This window comes from Petaurus breviceps, unplaced genomic scaffold (genome assembly GCF_028583685.1).
Source record: "Petaurus breviceps papuanus isolate PSGF00001 unplaced genomic scaffold, PetGlider_PUasm1.0 90617, whole genome shotgun sequence".
Taxonomy (NCBI): Eukaryota; Metazoa; Chordata; class Mammalia; order Diprotodontia; family Petauridae; genus Petaurus; species Petaurus breviceps.
The window spans coordinates 855,957-874,396 of NW_027187287.1; the positions used below are offsets into that span (position 1 = coordinate 855,957).

The 18,440-nt window shown below is 38.9% G+C and overlaps 1 protein-coding gene across 4 annotated transcripts in view; it reads left to right on the forward strand.

The window, feature by feature from the left end:
• The window catches only part of LOC138142900 (uncharacterized), a 36,572-nt gene extending 32,660 nt beyond the window's left edge, over positions 1-3,912 (forward strand). For all 4 annotated transcript variants that reach the window (XM_069063973.1, XM_069063972.1, XM_069063971.1 and 1 more), the window contains one exon: positions 108-3,912. In XM_069063973.1, coding sequence (XP_068920074.1) covers positions 108-271 — 164 coding nt within the window. In that variant the 3' untranslated portion in view covers positions 272-3,912. The remainder of the gene's footprint in view (positions 1-107) is intronic.
• Positions 3,913-18,440: the final 14,528 nt, after the last annotated feature.

Sequence of the window (18,440 nt, forward strand, 5' to 3'; positions counted from 1 at the left end):
TGCCCAAAGTAATATAGCAACTTTTTGGCCCAGCAAGCATGCAAATATAGTTCTTTGGATTCGCAGTCCAGGGTTCACTCATCATTTTTGCTTTTCTTTCATTGCAGGTACTCCAGTGACAAGTCAAAGCAATAAACAGTGGCTTATTGTAGTCATAGTAATTGCTGTTCTGATTTTGGCTGCGATTGTGTTCTACAGATATCCAAAAAAGAGACAATTCACTAATCCTGCATCCTTTAAGCATAGTTTTCTGTCATCTATGATACTTTAGACTTTGTAACTAATCATTCCGTTTTTTTGCTTCCTGTCCTTTGTTCTCTTGTACTTCCCAAAACTGTACGAATTCTTTTCTGGTGTTTAATTAGATAATTTAATTTGCTCTCTTTCAAAAAATTTTAGTTGCATTTTCAGTCCATTCATCTGATGTTTCCCTCTTTTATTGATGTAATTTGTAATTGTGTTCATATACCTCCTGGGTTTTGTCTTGGCAGGTAGACTCCCAAGTATATTATCAGGTCTATAGCTATTTTCAATGGAATTTCTCTTTCTATCTCCTCCTTCTGGGTTTTGTTAGTAATATATGGAAATGCTAATGGTTTATGTGGGTTTATTTTATATCCCACAACTCTGCTAAACTTAATTGTTTCAACTAATTTTTTTTTTAGTTAATTCTCCAGGTTTCTCTAAGTATACTATCATCATATGTAAACAGTAATAGTTTTGTTTCCTCATTGTCTATTCTTATTTTTTCCATTTCTACTGCTAGCATTTTTCCATTTCTACTAGCATTTCTAGTACAATATTGAATAACAGTGGCAATAATGGACTTCCTTATTTCACCCCTGATCTTATTGGGAAGGCTTCTAGTTTATCCCTACTGTAAATAATGCTTGGGGTGGCTAGGTGGTGCGGTGAATAGAGCACTGCCCCTAGAGTCAGGAGGACCTGAGTTCAAATCCGGCCTCAGACACTTGACACAGTTACTACCCATGTGACTTTGAGCAAGTCACTTAACCCCCATTTGCCCTCCAAAAAGCAAAAAAAAAATAATAATAATGCTTGTTCTTAATTTTAGATAGATACTACTTATTTTAAGAGTTTACATTATTGCACATGTATAACCTATATCAGATTGCTTACTGTCTCAGGGAGGGGGTAGGAGAGGAAGGGAGAGAAAGAATTTGGAACTCAAAATTTTTTAAAAAATTAATGTTTTTATATGTCACTTGAGAAAAAATAAATATTATTATTAAAAATGAAATAAGCATAGGAAGAAAAATTCATTTATTCCTTGGTTTTATATCTACTAATCATGTAATTTGGGGGATAGCTAGGTGACACAGTGAATAAAGCACTGACCCTGAAGTCCAGAGAACCTAAGTTCAAATCCGGTCTCAGACACTTGACACTTAACTAGCTGTGTGTCCTTGTGCAAGTCACTTAACCCCAATTGCCTTCCTTCCCCCTCAAAATAAAATTTAAAGAATTTTTAAAAATATAATTGTGTAATTTTTGTTGATATAGTCAATTATGCTTATAGTTTTCCTATTATTGAACCAGTCCTTCATTGCTGATATAAATCCCATTTGGTCATAGTGTGTGATTTTTGTGATATATTGCTGTAGTTTTCTTGCTAGTATTTTATTTAAATTTTTTGCATTAATATTCAATTGGTAGTCTATAGTTTAACTTCTCTGTTTTTTCTCTCCCTGGTTTTGGTATCAAAACCATTTTTATATCATAGAAGGAATTTGGTACAACTTTATTTTTTTTCAAGTAGTTTATATAGTATTGGAATTAATTATTCTTTAAATATTTGGTAGAATTCACTTAGAAATTCATTAAGTTCTAACTTTTAATGCAAATAAAGATAGATCTAGGAAAACTGGTAAGCAGTTTGGCAGAAACAAAAGTTGGCATTGACCAACGCATCATACCATATACCAAGATAAGGTAAAAATGGATACATGATTTAGACATAAAGGTAATATCATTAGTAAATTAAGGGAACATGGAAAAATTTACCTGTCAGACCTAGGGATAAAAGAAGCATTTCTTACCAAATAAGAGATAGAGAGGATAATGTATTATTATAGAGGAGGTTAAATGTATAATTGTGATTACATGAAAATTTTTAAAAATTGTTCAAACAAAATGAATGCAGTCAAAAATAGAAGGAAAGCAGGAAACAGGGGGTAAATTTTTAGAGACATTTTTTTAGGCAAAGGCCTCATTTCTCAAATACATAGGGAATTGAGCCAATTTTTTTTTAATCCATTTCATGTTTAAAGTATATGAACAGGTAATTTTCAGAAGTCAAAGCTATCTAAAGACATATGAAAATATGCTCTAAATCACTAATAATTAAAGAAATGTAAATTAAAACAACTATGAGATACCACCACACACCCATCACATTGGCTAGCATGACAGAAAAGAAAAATGACAACTACTGGTAGGGATGTGGAAAAAATGGGACGCTAACGGGATGTTGATCAAGTTGTGAGGTGTTCCAATCATTCTGGAAAACAATCTAGAACTATACCCAAAGGGCAGTAAAACTGTCCATAACCTTTGACCCAGCAATACCACTACTAGGTCTGTCTTCCAAAGAGGTCAAAGAAAAAGGGAAAGAATCTATATGTACAAAAAATATTTATAGTGCTATTTTTGTGGTGGCAAAAAGTTAGATATTGAGGGGATGCCCATAAATTAGGGAATGACTCGACAAATTCTAGTATATGATTTTGATGAAATACTATTGTACTTTAAGAAATGATGAGGAGAGTTTCAGAAAAACATGGGAAGACTTATATGAACTAATGCAAAATCAAGTGAGCAGAACCAGGAGAGCATTGTACACTATAACAGCAATATCATAACAGTGATCAACTGTGAATAGCTACTCTGATCAAGACAGTGATGTAAGACAATCCATCTTCAGAGAGAAAACTGATGAATTCAATACATTGAAACATGTTTTTTCACTTATTTTATTTTTCTTCTTTTTTTTTTTTTGGCAACATAACTAATAAATAAATGTTTTTGGTTGACTTCACCTGTGTGTGGGGTACAAAGACCCTACCTACCCCAAATTAATCACTTGGCGATGTCTCAAGGTGAAAGCAGGAAGTTTTATTGAATCTCGCCAGAAATGGGCAGTCCCATCACTGGGAAGTCCAGAGAGAGGAGGCTGCTGTACAGAAGCCAAAGCAGGATTATATAGTGAAAACCGTGCAAAAACCACGACCCTCCCCTTCCTCATGTAATGTTTTAAATAGGTTGGCTGTTTTGTTAACATTCGCTTATTTGGTCAGTGGAGTGACAGGGGGATTTCTGGAGTTTCATTTTTCCCTGGACAGGTCATCTGACTGAGGCCTAAAGGCTTCTAGTACTTTAGTAAATACTCTACATGAGAAACCACATTTCATTCTACACACCAGTATAATTTATATTCTATTGCTTGCCTCTTTAATAGATAGGTGAAGAACTGACAAGAGGGAGAGAATTCAAAATGTTAAAAAAAAATAATAAATGTAAAAAATAAATATATCAATTATTTTTTAAAAGAAATAAGCCTGCAAATTCAACTTTTCCACTACTCTATCTTAAGTCATAGAATATTAGAGCTAGAAGAAACTTTAGAAATCACCAAATGTTGCTTTCTAAATTCCAGGTCCAGAGAATCTATGATAAAACACATTTTGATCCTTTTGGTAGAAAAGTAAGAGGCTACAAGAGTGGAATGTTGCATATACTATTAGGTGCAGTATTATAAATTTTGTTGCATTTTGTTAATCTTAGCTTAATTGATTTTCTTTGTTAGAAGGGAGGGCTTAATGACTATAAGGGTTACTGGCAAACAGTTATGTTATTTTAAAAAGCCAATAAAACTTAAAGAAAAACTCTTTACCCAGAGTCTGTTTCCATCTTAGACATCTGAGGACAGAGACAAAATACTACATAACCTCTATAAACCCTCTTCCTATCATTCTTTCCATGTAGGAATGTAAATAGTTCCATTTTGATAAGTTCCTTATGATTTCTTTTCCCTGCTTATCTTCTCATGCTTCTCTTGCTTCTTGTATCTGAAGGTTAAATTTTCTATTCAACTCTGGTTTTTTCAGCAAGAATACTTCAAAGTGGGGGCAGAGCCAAGATGGTGGAGTAGAAGCATGACCTTCCGGCTTCCACCTTCCCCAATCCATGTAAAAAGGGGACTCTAAACAAACTTTGGAGCTGCAGAACCCACAAAATGACACAGAGAAGCTAACTTCCCGCTGAGGACAGCCCAGCAGGCCGGCAGCCAGGGCCTGACCAGCCTCGGCCAGAGGGACTCTAGAACAGCAGCAGCGGTGGCAGTTTCCAGATTTATCAACACATGGATGCTAAGGACAAGGTGAGTGGCCAGTGCAGTCTGGACTTTGGGACCAGTAAGTGAGAGTGTTTGGCTTTTACCCCCGGGGCGAGAAGCCGCTGAGCTTCCGGCACAACCAGCCAGAGCCACATGGCAGCTTCAGCTCCTGGCCTGCAGAGTGTAGGGGGACAAAGCAACAGTCTGAGGGGTAATCGCTCTTCCTTTAACCTGCTTGGATCTGGATTGCAGTCTAGGGTGGAGATCCTGGGGTGTGTGTCCAGCTTGCCAGAGCATGTGAGATCTCAGAGAGGGTACCCATCTAATACCTCCGGCAGCTGAGAAAACCCCAGTGTTTGGGATGAAAACTCCCCTGTCTGGTGGCAGAGTTCTACTGTGGCAAAAAGCCCAAAAGTCAAGTAATTGAGTGGCAAAATGAGCAGGCAAAAGAAACAAAGCAGACAGAAGATTCCAACATTACACTCCTATTTTGGGGACAAGAAGGAGCAAGGCATGGAACAGGAGGAAAACAGTGAAGTCAGAACTCCTGCACCAAAAGCTTCAAAGGAAAATACGAGCTGGTTACAGGCCATAGAGGACCTTAAGAAGCAGTTAAGAGAAGTGGAGGAAAAACTGGGAAGAGAAATGAGAACAATGCAAGAAAATTATGAAATGAGAGTCAACAGCCTGACTGAGGAAAATAATACCTTAAAAAACAGACTTACTCAAATGACAAAGGAGGCTCAAAAAGGCAATGAGGAGAAGAATGCCTTAAAAAGCCAAATTTGCCAGAAGGAAAAAGAATCTCAAAACCTCACTGAGGAGAATCATTGCTTCCGAATTAGTTTGGAGCAAATGAAAGCTAATGGCTTTATGAGAAAGCAAGATGCTGTTAAATAGATCCAAACAAATGAAAGAATAGAAGGCAATGTGAAATATCTCATGGGAAAAACCACTGACCTGGAAAACAGATCCAGGAGAGATCATTTAAAAATTATCAGACTACCTGAAAGCCATGACCAAAGTAAGAACCTAGAAATCATCCTCAAGGAAGTCCTCAAAGAAAACTGCCCTGATGTTTTAGAACTGGAGGGCAAAAGAGATGTTGAAAGAATCCACTGATCACCTCCTGAAAAAGATCCCAAAAAGAAAACTCCTAGGAATATTATAGCCAGGTTCCAGAATACCAAATTAAGGAGAGAATATTACAAGCAGCCAGGAAGAAACAATTTGAATATTGTGGAAACACAATCAGGATAACACAGGATTTGGAAGCTTCTACACTGAGGGATCGAAGGGCTTGGAATGTGATATTCCGGAGGTCAAGGGAGCTGGGATTAAAACCAAGAGTCACCTACCCAGCAAAATTGAGTATCATCTTTCAGGGGAAAATATGGTCATTCAGTGGAATAGAGGACTTTCAAGCATTCTTGCTGAAAAAACCAGAGTTGAACAGAAAATTTGACATTCAGATACAAGAAGCAAGAGAAGCATGAGAAGGTAAACATGGTAAAGAAATCATAAGGAACTTATCAAATTTGAACTATTAACATTCCTACATGGGAAAACAGTAATTGTAACTCACAAAACTTTTCTCAGTAGTTGAAGGGATTAGAAATATATGTCTATATATGAGGGTATATGGGCATTAAGGTCCTCTATGGCCTGTAACCAACTCGTGTTTTCCTTTGAATATTTTGGCTCAGGAGTTCTGACTTCACTGTCTTCCTCCTCTTCCATGCTTTGATCCTTTTTGTCCCCAAAATAGGAGTCTAATGTTGGATTCCTCTGTTTGCTTTGCTTCCTTTGCCTGGTCATGTTGACACTCAATTATTTGACTTTTGGGCTTTTTGCCACAGTAGGACTCTGCCACCAGACAGGGAAGCTTCGTCCCAATCACTGGGGTTTTCTCAGCTGCCAGAAGTATTAGTTGGGTGCCCTCTCTGAAGCCTCCACACGCTCTGGCAAGCTGGTTGCACACCCCAGGACTTCCACCCTAGACTGCAATCCAGATCCAAGCAGGTTAAAGCAAGAGTGATTACCCCTCAGACTGGTCACTTGGTCCTCCTACACTCTGCAGGCCAGGAGCAGAAGCTGACACATGGTGGTGGCTATGCCACAGCCCTCAGCAGCTTCTCCCTCCAGGGGATAAAGGCCAAAGCACTCCCAAATACTGGATCCCAAAGTCCACATTGCACTGACCTCTCACTTTGTCTTTAGCATCTATGTGTTGATAATTCTGGAAACGGCCACAGCTGCTGGTGATCAGGAGTCCCTCCAGCAGGCAGCTGGTCAGGCTGCCCTGGAGCTAAAACCTCTGGCTCACTCGGGCCTGGGCTCGGCTCCCAGAACCCTGTGCTGGCCGATTCCTGCCAGCCTGCCGGGCTGTACTCAGTGGGAGGTTAGCTTCTCTGTGTCATTTTGTGGGTTCTCTAGCTCCAAAGTTTGTTCAGAGTCCCCTTTTATATGAATTAGGGGAGGTGGAATACAGAGCCTTGGGGAAGTCTTGCTTCTACTCTGCCATCTTGATTCCGCCCCCCCTATCCTTCTTTCAATCCCTCTACATAACTGAGAAAGACTCCAACTCCTTGCAAAATTTCATCCAAACCAGCCAGAGAATTGTTTTAAATAATTGTTGGGAGTTGTGTGTTACTATTAATCCCACACCTATGCTCACTCTAAGCAGTTTCAATTTAAAGTTATTTTAACTATTTAGATTCCCTTCTATTGTTATATTTGTAACCTTAGAAACTACTTTAAACCTTTGAAACAGAGACAATACCTAATTATAATTGTTATGCATAAGAAATAACAGAAGCAGAAGAGATTAAGAAGAGGTGGCAAGAATAAACAAAATAACTAAATATACAAGAAAGATCTTAGCATCACCAAGATTACTGAGCCAAATATCCTGGAGAATGAAGTCAAGTGGACTTTAGGAAGCATTGCTAAGACTAGTGGAGGTGATAGAATTCTAGCTGAGCCATTTAAAATCCTTAATGATGATGCTGTTAAAGTGGTGCTTTCCACATGCCAGCAAATTTGGAAAAGACAACCATGGCCACTAGATTGGAAAAGATCAGTTTATCTCCCAAAGCTAAAGAAGGGTAATGCCAAAGAAAGTTCAAATTACTCAACAACCGCACTCATTTAACATGTCAATAAGGTTATATTTAAGGTTCTACAAGTTAAACTTTAGAAAGACATGAGCCAAAAATTATGTAAAGAATAGGTTGGTTTTCAATGAGGTAGAGGAACTAGAGACCAGAATGCCAACATTATTGGATTATGAAGAAAGCAAGGGAATTCCAGAAAAAACATCTACTTCTGCTCCATTGTCTATACCTTAGTATAGCCTTTAACTGTGTGGATCACAATAAAGTGTGGCAAATCCTCCAAGAGGGAATACCAGGTCATCTTACTTGTCTCTTGAGGAACCTGTATATCAGACAACAGTTAGAACTGAACATGGAACAACCAATTGGTTTAAGATTGGAAAAAGAGTATGACAAGTATATTGTCACCTTATTTTATTTAACTTATATGCAGAGTATATCATGTGAAATGCCAGACTGAATAAATGAAAAACCAGAATTAAGGGTGCTGGGAGAAATGTCAACAACCTCAGATATGCAGATGATACCACTGTGGTGGCAGAAAGTGAAGAAGAATTAAGAAGCCTCTTGATGAGGGTGAAACAGGAGGGTGTAAAAGCTAACTTGAAGCTTATCATCAAAATATCTTGGCATCTGGATCCATCACTTTCTGACAATAGAGGGAGAGATGTTTGCACGTTGCCTCCCCCAATTGTTGTTGTTTGCCCACCATTCTTGAAGATGACCAATGACATAAGGAAGGTGATGTCTTGACTTGTGAGTGAATTGGATTAAAGTGAGGCAAAGTTGTGCACACTTAAAGCCTCCATAAAAACCACTGAAGTCCATACTCTCGTTCTTTAAAATCTTTAAAATTCTTTAAAATAACAACATACTACTCAGGCTGCCCTTTAGTTGCTTTTCCTTCTGGTTACACAGAATCTCAGAATTTAAATCAAGTCAAATTAACAAGTACTTATCAATTCTGGTGTCATAAGCATATTTATCAATGTCTACTGTGTGTGAGGCACTGTGCTAAGTGCTGGGGATACAATGAAAGGCAAAGAAAGTCCCTGTTCCTAAGGAGTTCACTCAGGGAGGTTTTCCATTTAGCTCTGTGTGTGTGTGTGTGTGTGTGTGTGTGTGTGTGTGTGTGTGCAGGAAAACTAGGCTATCTGTTGCTTCCATTCATACCTAGCTTTTAATTATCGAACAGGTGCTGGCTCAGACAAACTGATACCTAGGAAAGACATCAACTTAAAAAGACCATTGTCTCCCACTGCATCTGTACCATCTCCAGTCATCCCGATTTATGTCTTGCCACTGTACTCCAATGACTCTGAAGGAAAGAGTGAGGTTGATCGTTTTGCACAGCCCTGACTCGTTTAAATCCAATTCACTTACAAGTCAAGATATGACTTGTAAGTGACTTATGACTCCTGCTGTCATTGGTCCTTTTCAAGAATGAAGAATGAACAATAGCTGCCGTGGACTGCTCAGTGGGCTGCTCAGTGTCCAGCACTTAGCATGATACAGAGACGTGAATAAGAAATGACCAGGCCATGTGCATAGTTCAAGGAAGAATGATGAACTCCATTTATTGATTCTTAGGACAAGATTTTTATAGAGCAAAAGAGACAAAGGAAGGGTACTCAAGTATTCATATCATTATCTTAGTCTGTCATATCCTGGAAGTAGCATGGCAGTAAGGGCTTTTGTTCTATAGGTGCCAGAAAGTCTTAGGAAAAGTCAGTTAACTCTTTCATATGCAGTCACTTTACAAAGGATGCTCTTAAGAGCTGGCTTCAAGGCCTAACAACCAAAGCCACATCATCAAGTACATCTACATAGGAACTGACCACCTAAGAATTCACATATTTTGGTTTTGAACAACTGAAGTCTTTGGGCAGAGCCTGTTGGTCCCCGAACTCTAACAACATCCTTATAAGTGTAGCCCATATCAAAAGAACTCAGGAGCTAACTTGGTGAAAAGTCACTTCTCAAAGAGGTCTTTGATATTCAGGTCCACTGATATCAAGGTAATTATCTGAATTGCAAACACTTGTGTAAATCTAAGAATTTGAAGAGACCTCTGTAGTCTAAGCCCTCACATGTATAAGAACCCCCTCTAAAATAATACTGACAAATGGTCATTATGTTTGAAGTTCTCCAGTGAAGGGAGCCCACTAACTCCTAAGGCAAAGCATTTCATTTTTGTATAGCTCTAATTTGTAGGGAGATTCTCTTACATCAAGGCTCAACCTGCCTCTTGGATTCTGCTTCTGGTTTTGATGGGGTCAGACGTAACAGGCCTAATCTATCTTCCTCTTAGAGGAAGAAGAAATAGAAGCAATGTCAGATTTTATATGCTTGAGCTCAAAGATAGGTGGTGATTACAGCCATGAAATCAAAAAATACTTGTTTCTTGAAATCTGGACAGCATGCTTACAAGCAGAAGCCTCACCTTGCCAACAAAGGTCCATATAGTCAAAGCTATGGTTTTTCCAACAGCAACATAGGGCTGGCTGTGAGAATTGGGCTAGAAGGGAAGTTGAGCATTACAGAATTGACACTTTCCAATTGTGGTGCTGAAGAAGACTTTTAAGAGTCTCTAGGACAGCAAGGAGACCAAATTAATCAATACCAAGAGACATTAATTCAGATTATTCTCTGGAAGGTCAAATTACTGAAGCCAAAGCTCAAATACTTTAGTCACATAATGAGAAGATGGGACTCATTGCAAAAGACCCTGATTGTAATACGTAACCTGGATTCCTGGACTCCTGGATTCCTGCGGCTTGTCCTTCTAGTTTTTGAAATTCCTCAAGGTTGGAGATTCAACTTTTTGCACCTAAAATGGAAAAGAATGAATAAAAAGGCTAGGGACCCAGGTTTAATGGGGGGAGCTCAGGTGGCACATGATCATAGATGGGAGTGGAGGTCCCTTCTCCTTACAGCATGGTTCTTTTATCAGAAGTTGTAAATGAAGGAATTGCCACTTCAGACACTGTATCAGCAATGCCATATTCACAATGCCTATGGAAATTATAGATATGCTGATATAATTATCCATCACAAAATACATCATGCTTGCCATATGGGGGAATAAGCTAGAAAATTTATTAAGATACCAAAAGACTGAGTCCCAAAACCAGAAAGTGAAAGCCATCAGAGTAGTTATGAAATTGGCACAGGTAGATAAAGTAGAAAGCACCCACATTCTCAAGCCTTTAAAACAGAACAGGCTACCTCAGGCAAAGGTCCTCCTCTCCCCACTCACAGCAACCACCCAGCGTCCCGGAAGCTCGCTCCCAGCAGCTCCGGCCCCTGGCAGTCCTCAGCAGGAGTCCTTAGCAGAAATTCTGGCTGACTCAAAAAGGGCTTCGCGCTGCCACTGCCTCTGCTGCTGCCGCCGTCGCCACCACCGCCAGCCACCACAGGAACTCTAGTTTTGGCTTCTGTTTCCTCTTGCTCCGCCCCTTCCTGCTACATCAGCAAGTCCAATGGGGCATGGAAGATCTTTAAATCCCATAACCCTTACAGACACAAATACAGTGATAGGAGGCTAGTGCTGATTTTTTTTTTGGAAGAAGACTCTAGCCAATGGGCAATGGTAATTGGAATTAGACAGTGGAAATTCCAATAGACAATAGAAGAAGGCTCCTCCCAATTGCATAGTAAAACAACTCTATATAACCTAAAGTGGACCATCCAATTTTCTTTTCCCCTGGATCCTTATTGATGGGGTGCTTGGGATCTATGTCTGTAATATCAGTTGGTAAAATCAATTTGTAAAACCAGTCTGTAAAATCACCTTTTCCCCTCTGCAGTCTCAGAGAATTAACTCTGTCCCCTTTCCCCTGCCATAATTCTGCCCAGCAACAATTCATGAATTGTTTATCTCTACTTGGAACAATAACAAACTACACCTATGAATCCTTCACTAAACCAACTATAAACATTTTAGCTTAGGCAAACTTTATCTCCCCTTAGTATAGTGGCCAGCTGGACCCATGAATCCTTTAATGTCCTATCTATAGGTTAACTCCTTAGCCAATTATCCACATACTGAGTCTCCATTAGCCTTAGTTCCCAACATCCATCTTGTCAAACATGACACTGATGGGTGGCAGACTGGGCACTTCTCAGTCAGCCCTTGACCGCTAGCTGACTTAGTGATGTTTCAGGCCTAAAACTATACCTCCAGGTAGCCCCGCCTTGGGCTATGTCCCAGTAAATTATGGGCAATACGCCTGCACAGTTGACATTAAAAGTGCATGTTCCTTTAAGCACTGACCACTCCTTAATTCCTCCCTAATCCCACCCTTACTCACCTAGTTAGCATAATTGACATCTGATTAATTGCCTAGACTCCTTAAAAACTATGCCTATGTCTTCTTTAAGTTTGTAGGTTCCCTAAGAACTCTTGCCTGCTGTACAGTATAACAATAAACTTGCAGGTCCCCTAAGGACCCTTGCCCACTGTAAAGCGTACAATAAACTTTTACAAACCTGACTTCAAGAGTGCTTGGGCCTACTGAATTCTTTTCCAGACTGAATTGCAGGCATTCTGGTCTTTGATGAAGATCAGAGTTCCTATATAACCTATTGCCAATCCCCCATCATTTATGACCATGTGGGGTTTCTGATTTTGAGGTCTCTGTCTATAAAGGCCAGGCTGACTGAAACCTTTGGCAAGTGTCAAGGGGTGGACAGATCAAAAAATCATTAGGCTGCTGGAACTGCAGTTTCCCTGAAACGGGCACTGAATATGCCCATTTATTGTACACTAGTTGGTGCTGAATGAATAACAGTGTCTTACTATTACCTTTCCTCTACAGTTAACTATCATGTATAGGATGATGCAAGATGGTCCCCCTAACAAAATGGGTAGAGCAGAGGATGCTGACATTTGTTGAATGGAAATGGTAACAATCAATATCACACTTGACCATGTCCCTCAGGTGTTAGAGCCCTTCATGAATAAGTTGCAACTCTGACAAAAGTTGAGATATCCAATTCTACCCTTGACCTTCTCCATAAGCCCAATGGGCTGCTACCACTATTATCTCATTTGCTACTTACAACAACCCTGGCATGGAGATACAGTTGAAAAAACTGAGGCAGAGAGAGATTAAGTGACTTCCCCAAAGTCACACAGTCAGTATGTTTCCAAGACTAAATTTGAACTCTTTTCTCCCTGACTCCGGTTCTGGTAATGGTTCATAAGAGAACCTGGTTCTTGAGAATTAATTGACATTTTTGCCTGGTTCACTAGTCTTCTACACAATACAAGAAAGGCATACCCAAATAGAATTTAGCATCCACCACTCTGGGAATGGAAACCCCCTGAGGATTAGAGGTCCTGGCAAGGCCTCCCAGTGGGATGAGCTTACCATGTAAGTCACACACCAGTCACATGACTGGTGTATAAGAGAGCCTTGAGGAACAGATGAGATCTTCATCTACATTGATATAATAACCACTGAAGATGATATATTCTCTGCCCCTGGGACCTTTCAAGGACAACAGAGCTTACCCTGAACTCTGTCAAGTCTGCTACCGGACCAGCTACCATCAAAGCTCTCATAGACCATATCCTGTTTTCCTATAGGCTTATTTCTGATCAGGGCACTCCACCATAAAGAAGGTCTGAGATTAGGCCTGCCACAATTACATTTGCTTGGTTTTCCATTTCCTCTAACATACTCAGGACATTGACATTGTTGAACACTGAAATAGACTCTTGAAACGATAATCTTGACATTATGGTTGGTGTCCCAGATCCCAGAAGTCACATCCCTGTGGAACTGGCACCACTCTAGGAAGGGGAAGGACTTTCTAATCCAGTGATTTATTGGTTCTGACCAAGGAAGGAATCCACTAAGGATGAGCGCTTTTAGATATAGACTCTGTTGACCTTCCCTGGTTCTTCCTTATTCCAGTGCCTGCACTGAATCAAATGGATCTCAAGATCCTTGTTTCTTTAGAAGGCCCCATGAAACACCAGGGAAATGACTCATGTCCCCCTCAATTGGTAAGCTTCTCCTCCCCTAGAGTGATTCAATTTACTTTTTCTAAAGGAGGGTTTGGAAGACCAAGGGGTGGAATTGTGGGGTTGCATGCTGACTAACTACAACTACTAACTCAAATCCATTGGTGAGTTTCGGGGGAGAGGGGTCTGACTCAAGCATGTGAAGACTTCCCCAGGGGAATGAATGGATAAGAACAATTTGTTCCAATAGCCATGAAGGTGGCTGAAATAGGCACTTAGAGCTTGGTCAGATATCGAAGATACCAAGTTCATCCACCACATCTTGAGCCATCACCAGTCTTGATTTTTGTCTTGCCACTGGATTTCAGTGATTCTGGAAGAGAGAGTGAGTCTGATGACTTTGCACAACTCTGTCTCACTTAAATTCAATTCACACATAAATCATAAATCAAAATATCAACTTCATGATGTCATTGGTCCTTTTTGAAAATGAAGGATAAGGGGTGGCTAGGTAGCACAGTGAATAGAGCACTGACCCTGGAGTCAGGAGGACCTGAGTTCAAAATCTGGCCTCAGACACTTAACACTTATTAGCTGTGTGCCTTGGACAAGTCACTTAACCCCAACTGCCCTGCCTTCCCCCCTCCAAAAAGAAAAAAAAAGAAAAAAAATGAAGGATGAATAACAATAACTATATGAGTTAGATAAAACCATCTCTGCAAATCTATTGTGACTGGTAATTTACCTGAGAGAAAGGGATCCTTTAGCCCACTGGGTGGCATTCCTGAGGTCCTGAATAAAAGCAAGGAAGCAGAGTAGATTTTAAGCTCTGGTCGAGACTCTAGTTTCTGGTTACTCTCTTGGCTTTTCAGAGTTCACCGGGTCACTTACAGCCTAATCCATTCTGTCTCCAACATTCCTGCACCAAGACCAAGATAGAACAAAGGAAAAGGCATAAAAAATAGAGGCATCAGGTATTCATGGACAAGTGTTGGCCCCAGATGGAAAGAGTAGGCCACTGGTACTGGATCTACATTTCTCCCTACCCTGAGACTTACAATAATTATTGCCTCTCCCACCACAAAGAAAAAAAGGATAGAGGAAGTGGTCGCTATGAGAATCTTTTTTATGCATTCTCAGTTCTCTAAAAATATTCTTTTCTTTACCACATAGTAAGCAGATAGGAAAGAGTCACAGAATACATGCATATGCTCCAAAGTCCACATAAGGAATTGTTGAACTCTCACTAACTAATCCCCCATTCCATTTTTACAAATGCACCCAGACCTCTCTCTTCCACCCTTTCCTAGAGAGTGAGAGATTTTTGTTTCTTTACTGTTAGAGGAAGAGAGTGATTTGTAATTTTCCATTTGGTCTCTGAGCTCAAAGCTGTCTCTCACACTCTTTTCACACACACCAATTCCCCACTGCCACCCCCATCCAAATAAGAAATTTGGGTAATATAACAATCTTTGAGAAATTCTATGAAACATGTAAAGTCATTAAAATTTTCAGACTTAGGTCATAAAAACCTTATCAGATCTGTGAAATAGGAAGCTACAGGAATACATATGAATGGTGAGAGCCTTTACAAGTTCTAACTTAAGACCATAGTAATTAGCAAATTGGTTCACAGAGAAATTGAGATTCTATGCACATTCAGAAATCAAATGTGAATATGTTAATAAAATAGCAATTTGTTAAGAGATTGGCTTGAAAAGTTTGTACAATATAAAAATGATTTATATGGTGACATCTAATTATTATGGAATCTATGGAAAAATAACTGGACAAAACATGAATTGATTGGCATATACCAGAGCTTCTTACTACTCCCAACTTGTTAGTTGGATGACATTGAAAAATAGAGCGAAATAATAGTGCATCTTTGTGTATGACAAGTTTGTCAAATGCTGTAAGATTTATGTTATGAGAAAAGGATTTTATTCCGAAACCTAAACTCGTCACTTCAGATAGCTATCAAGGAGAGTTACAATCTTAAAGCATTCTGACAAAAAGCTTCATGATAGACCTCAGATCATGAATATATTCCTCAACCTTGAATCCACAGACCCTAGCTTAAAAACATTTAATGGGTACATGACTTAAACATAAAGGGTGATACTATAAGCAAATTAGAGAAACATGGAATAGTTTACCTGTCAGATCTATGGATGTGGGAAGAATTTGTGACCAAACAAGAGATAGAAAGCTTTAAAAGATGTGAGATAGATAATTTTGGTTATATAAAATTTAAAAAGTTTTTGCACAAACAAAGCCAATGCAACCAAGACTAGAAGAAAAGCAAAAAGCTGGGGAAATTTTTAAGAGCAAGAGTCTCTGATAAAGGCCTCATTTTTCAAATATGTAGAGACCGAGTCAAATTTATAAGAATACAAATCACTCCCCAATTGATAAATGGTCAAAGGGTATGAACAAGTAATTTTCAGATGAAGAAATCAAAGTTATCTCTACCCATATGGGAAAAAAAATGCTCTAAATCACTATTGACTAGAGAAATGCAAATTGAAACAACTCTGAGGTACCACCTTTCAGATTGGCTAATATGACAGAACAGAAAAATGATTAATGTTGGAGGGGATGTGGAGAAATTGGGAAACTAATGCATTGTTGGTAGAGTTATGAACTGATTCACCCATTCTGGAGAACAGTTTGGAACTATACACCCAAAAGGCAATAAAACTGTGCATAGTATTTGATGCAGCGATACTAATACTAGGTGTAGATCCCAAAGAGATAAAAAAAAATTGAAAAAGGACCTATTTGTGCAAAAAAAATATTTACAATACCCTTTTTTTGTGGTGGCAAAGAATTGTAATTTGAGGGGATGTTTATTATTTGGGGAATGGCTGAATGTTATAATATGTGATTGTACTAATACTGTTGTGTTTTAAAAAACAATGAGCAGGATGATTTCAGGAAAAGCTGTAAAGATGTACGTGAACCAATACAAAGTGAAGTACACAAAACCAGAAGAATTTGATACAGTAACAGGAATATTGTATGATCATCAACTGTGAATGACCTAGCTATTCTCAGCAATACAATGAACCAAGACAATTCCAAAGGATTCATAATGAAAAATTCTATCTATCTCCAGAGAAAGAGCTGATGGAATCTGATTGTAGATAAAAGCATACTATTTTTTACTTTTAAATTTTTCTTTATGGTTTTTTTCTGTTCTGTGTGTTCTTTCACAACATAACTAAGATGGAAGTATATTTTGCATGATTGCACAAGTGTAGCTTATATCAAATTGCTTACTGTCTTAGGGAAGGGGAAGAGGAGGTAGAAAGGGGGTGAGAGAATTTCGAATCCCAAATTTATATTTTAAATTGTTTTTACAATAATTGGGGAAAAGTTGTTTTTAAAAAAAGACATTTGGCCTGGGGGTTGGTATGTAGTGCATTAATCCATTCAGAATAACTACAGTGCGTGCCTTTCTGATTTTTCATACATTTACTTTCTCATGTAAAATCCCAAAATGTGAGTGTATTATTTTTATGATTATTAATTTATGATGCTTGATTAATGATGATATCAGCATGTATTGAACTAGGAAGAGAGGAAAAAAGCTACAAGTTTTTAGAAAGATTTTATGTGAGTTTAATAGGTATAAAAAATGGATGTTTTCAATGTATTATGTATCATTGTATCATGTATCATTCCACAACCATGAACTAGAGAAACAATTCTATCCTGCTTTAAGTTATAAGTAGCAGAATTTACAATGTAAGTTAGAAGGTCTTAGGAAAGTAATTTTGATTTTTAAAAATATGTTGATTGATGTTATCTTTTTGCATCTTTATAATTTTCCTCATTGTCTATCTTTTTTTTTTTTTGCTTTTTTGGAGGGCAATTGGGGTTAAGTGACTTGCCCAAGGTCACATGGCTAGTTTTTGTGTTAAGTGTCTGAGGCCGGATTTGAGCTCAGGTCCTCCTGACTCCAGGGCTGGTGCTCTATTCACTGTGCCACCTAGCTTCCCCTGTTGTCTATCTTTCTCTCTTGGATAGTCATCCCATGTAACAAACAATATTTTTTTTAATTAAGGAAGAGAAAAAAAATCAGTAAAGTTGGTCAATACTTTGAAAAAGTCTGAAAAATATGTGCATGTACCACACATATGGACCTCCCACCTGCAAAGGAATGAGGTGGGGATGTTGTCTTTTCATATTTTTTCTTTCTAGTCATGCTTGTCATTTATAGTTTTGCACCATTCACTTTTGATTTGTGTGTGTGTGTATGAATGTGGTCAGTCTTTCCACTTATGTAGTGGGAATCATTGCATGCATTGTTTTATGGCTCTATTGACTTCACTCCATATCATTTCAGGTAGATCTTTCCATATTTCTCTGAATTCATTATATTTATTATTTCTCACAGCAAGACAATATCCCGTTGCATTCATGTACTACAGTTTGCTTAGCCACTCCTCCTCATTTTAATTTGATAAGAATTTGAATACAGGTAAAAGTGTTTATGCTGCTGCCTAGGTAGTAATCTCCTCCATTAAAGGAAAGAAGCCAAAAGTTTGTCACAGAGAGTAAGATGGGGGTGGCTAGGTGGCACAGTGAATAGAGAACTAGCCCTGGAGTCAGGAGGACCTGAGTTCAAATCCAGCCTCAGACACGCAACACTTAACTAGCTGTGTGACCTTGGGCAAGTCACTTAACCCCAATTGCCCTCCAAAAAAGCAAAAGAAAAAAAAAGAGTGAGATGGCAAAGTCCAGGTCTCTATGTTACTTTACTAGGTCAGATGACAGTGGCTGGAGTTATGGAAGACTTAGAAGCAGAGGCCTGGAGAACCTTAGGAGGTAATAGTGGATCAGGTGGTGGTCCTTCATCTCACCAAAAGGAATAGAGTTGGTGACTCTCAAATCATCTAAGCTATGTGAGCAATCAAGTTGTCCAGATGTATTGGGGAAGAGGGATAGCTTTCGTGATGATGGGTCTTTCTGCTGCCCTTCTAGGGTA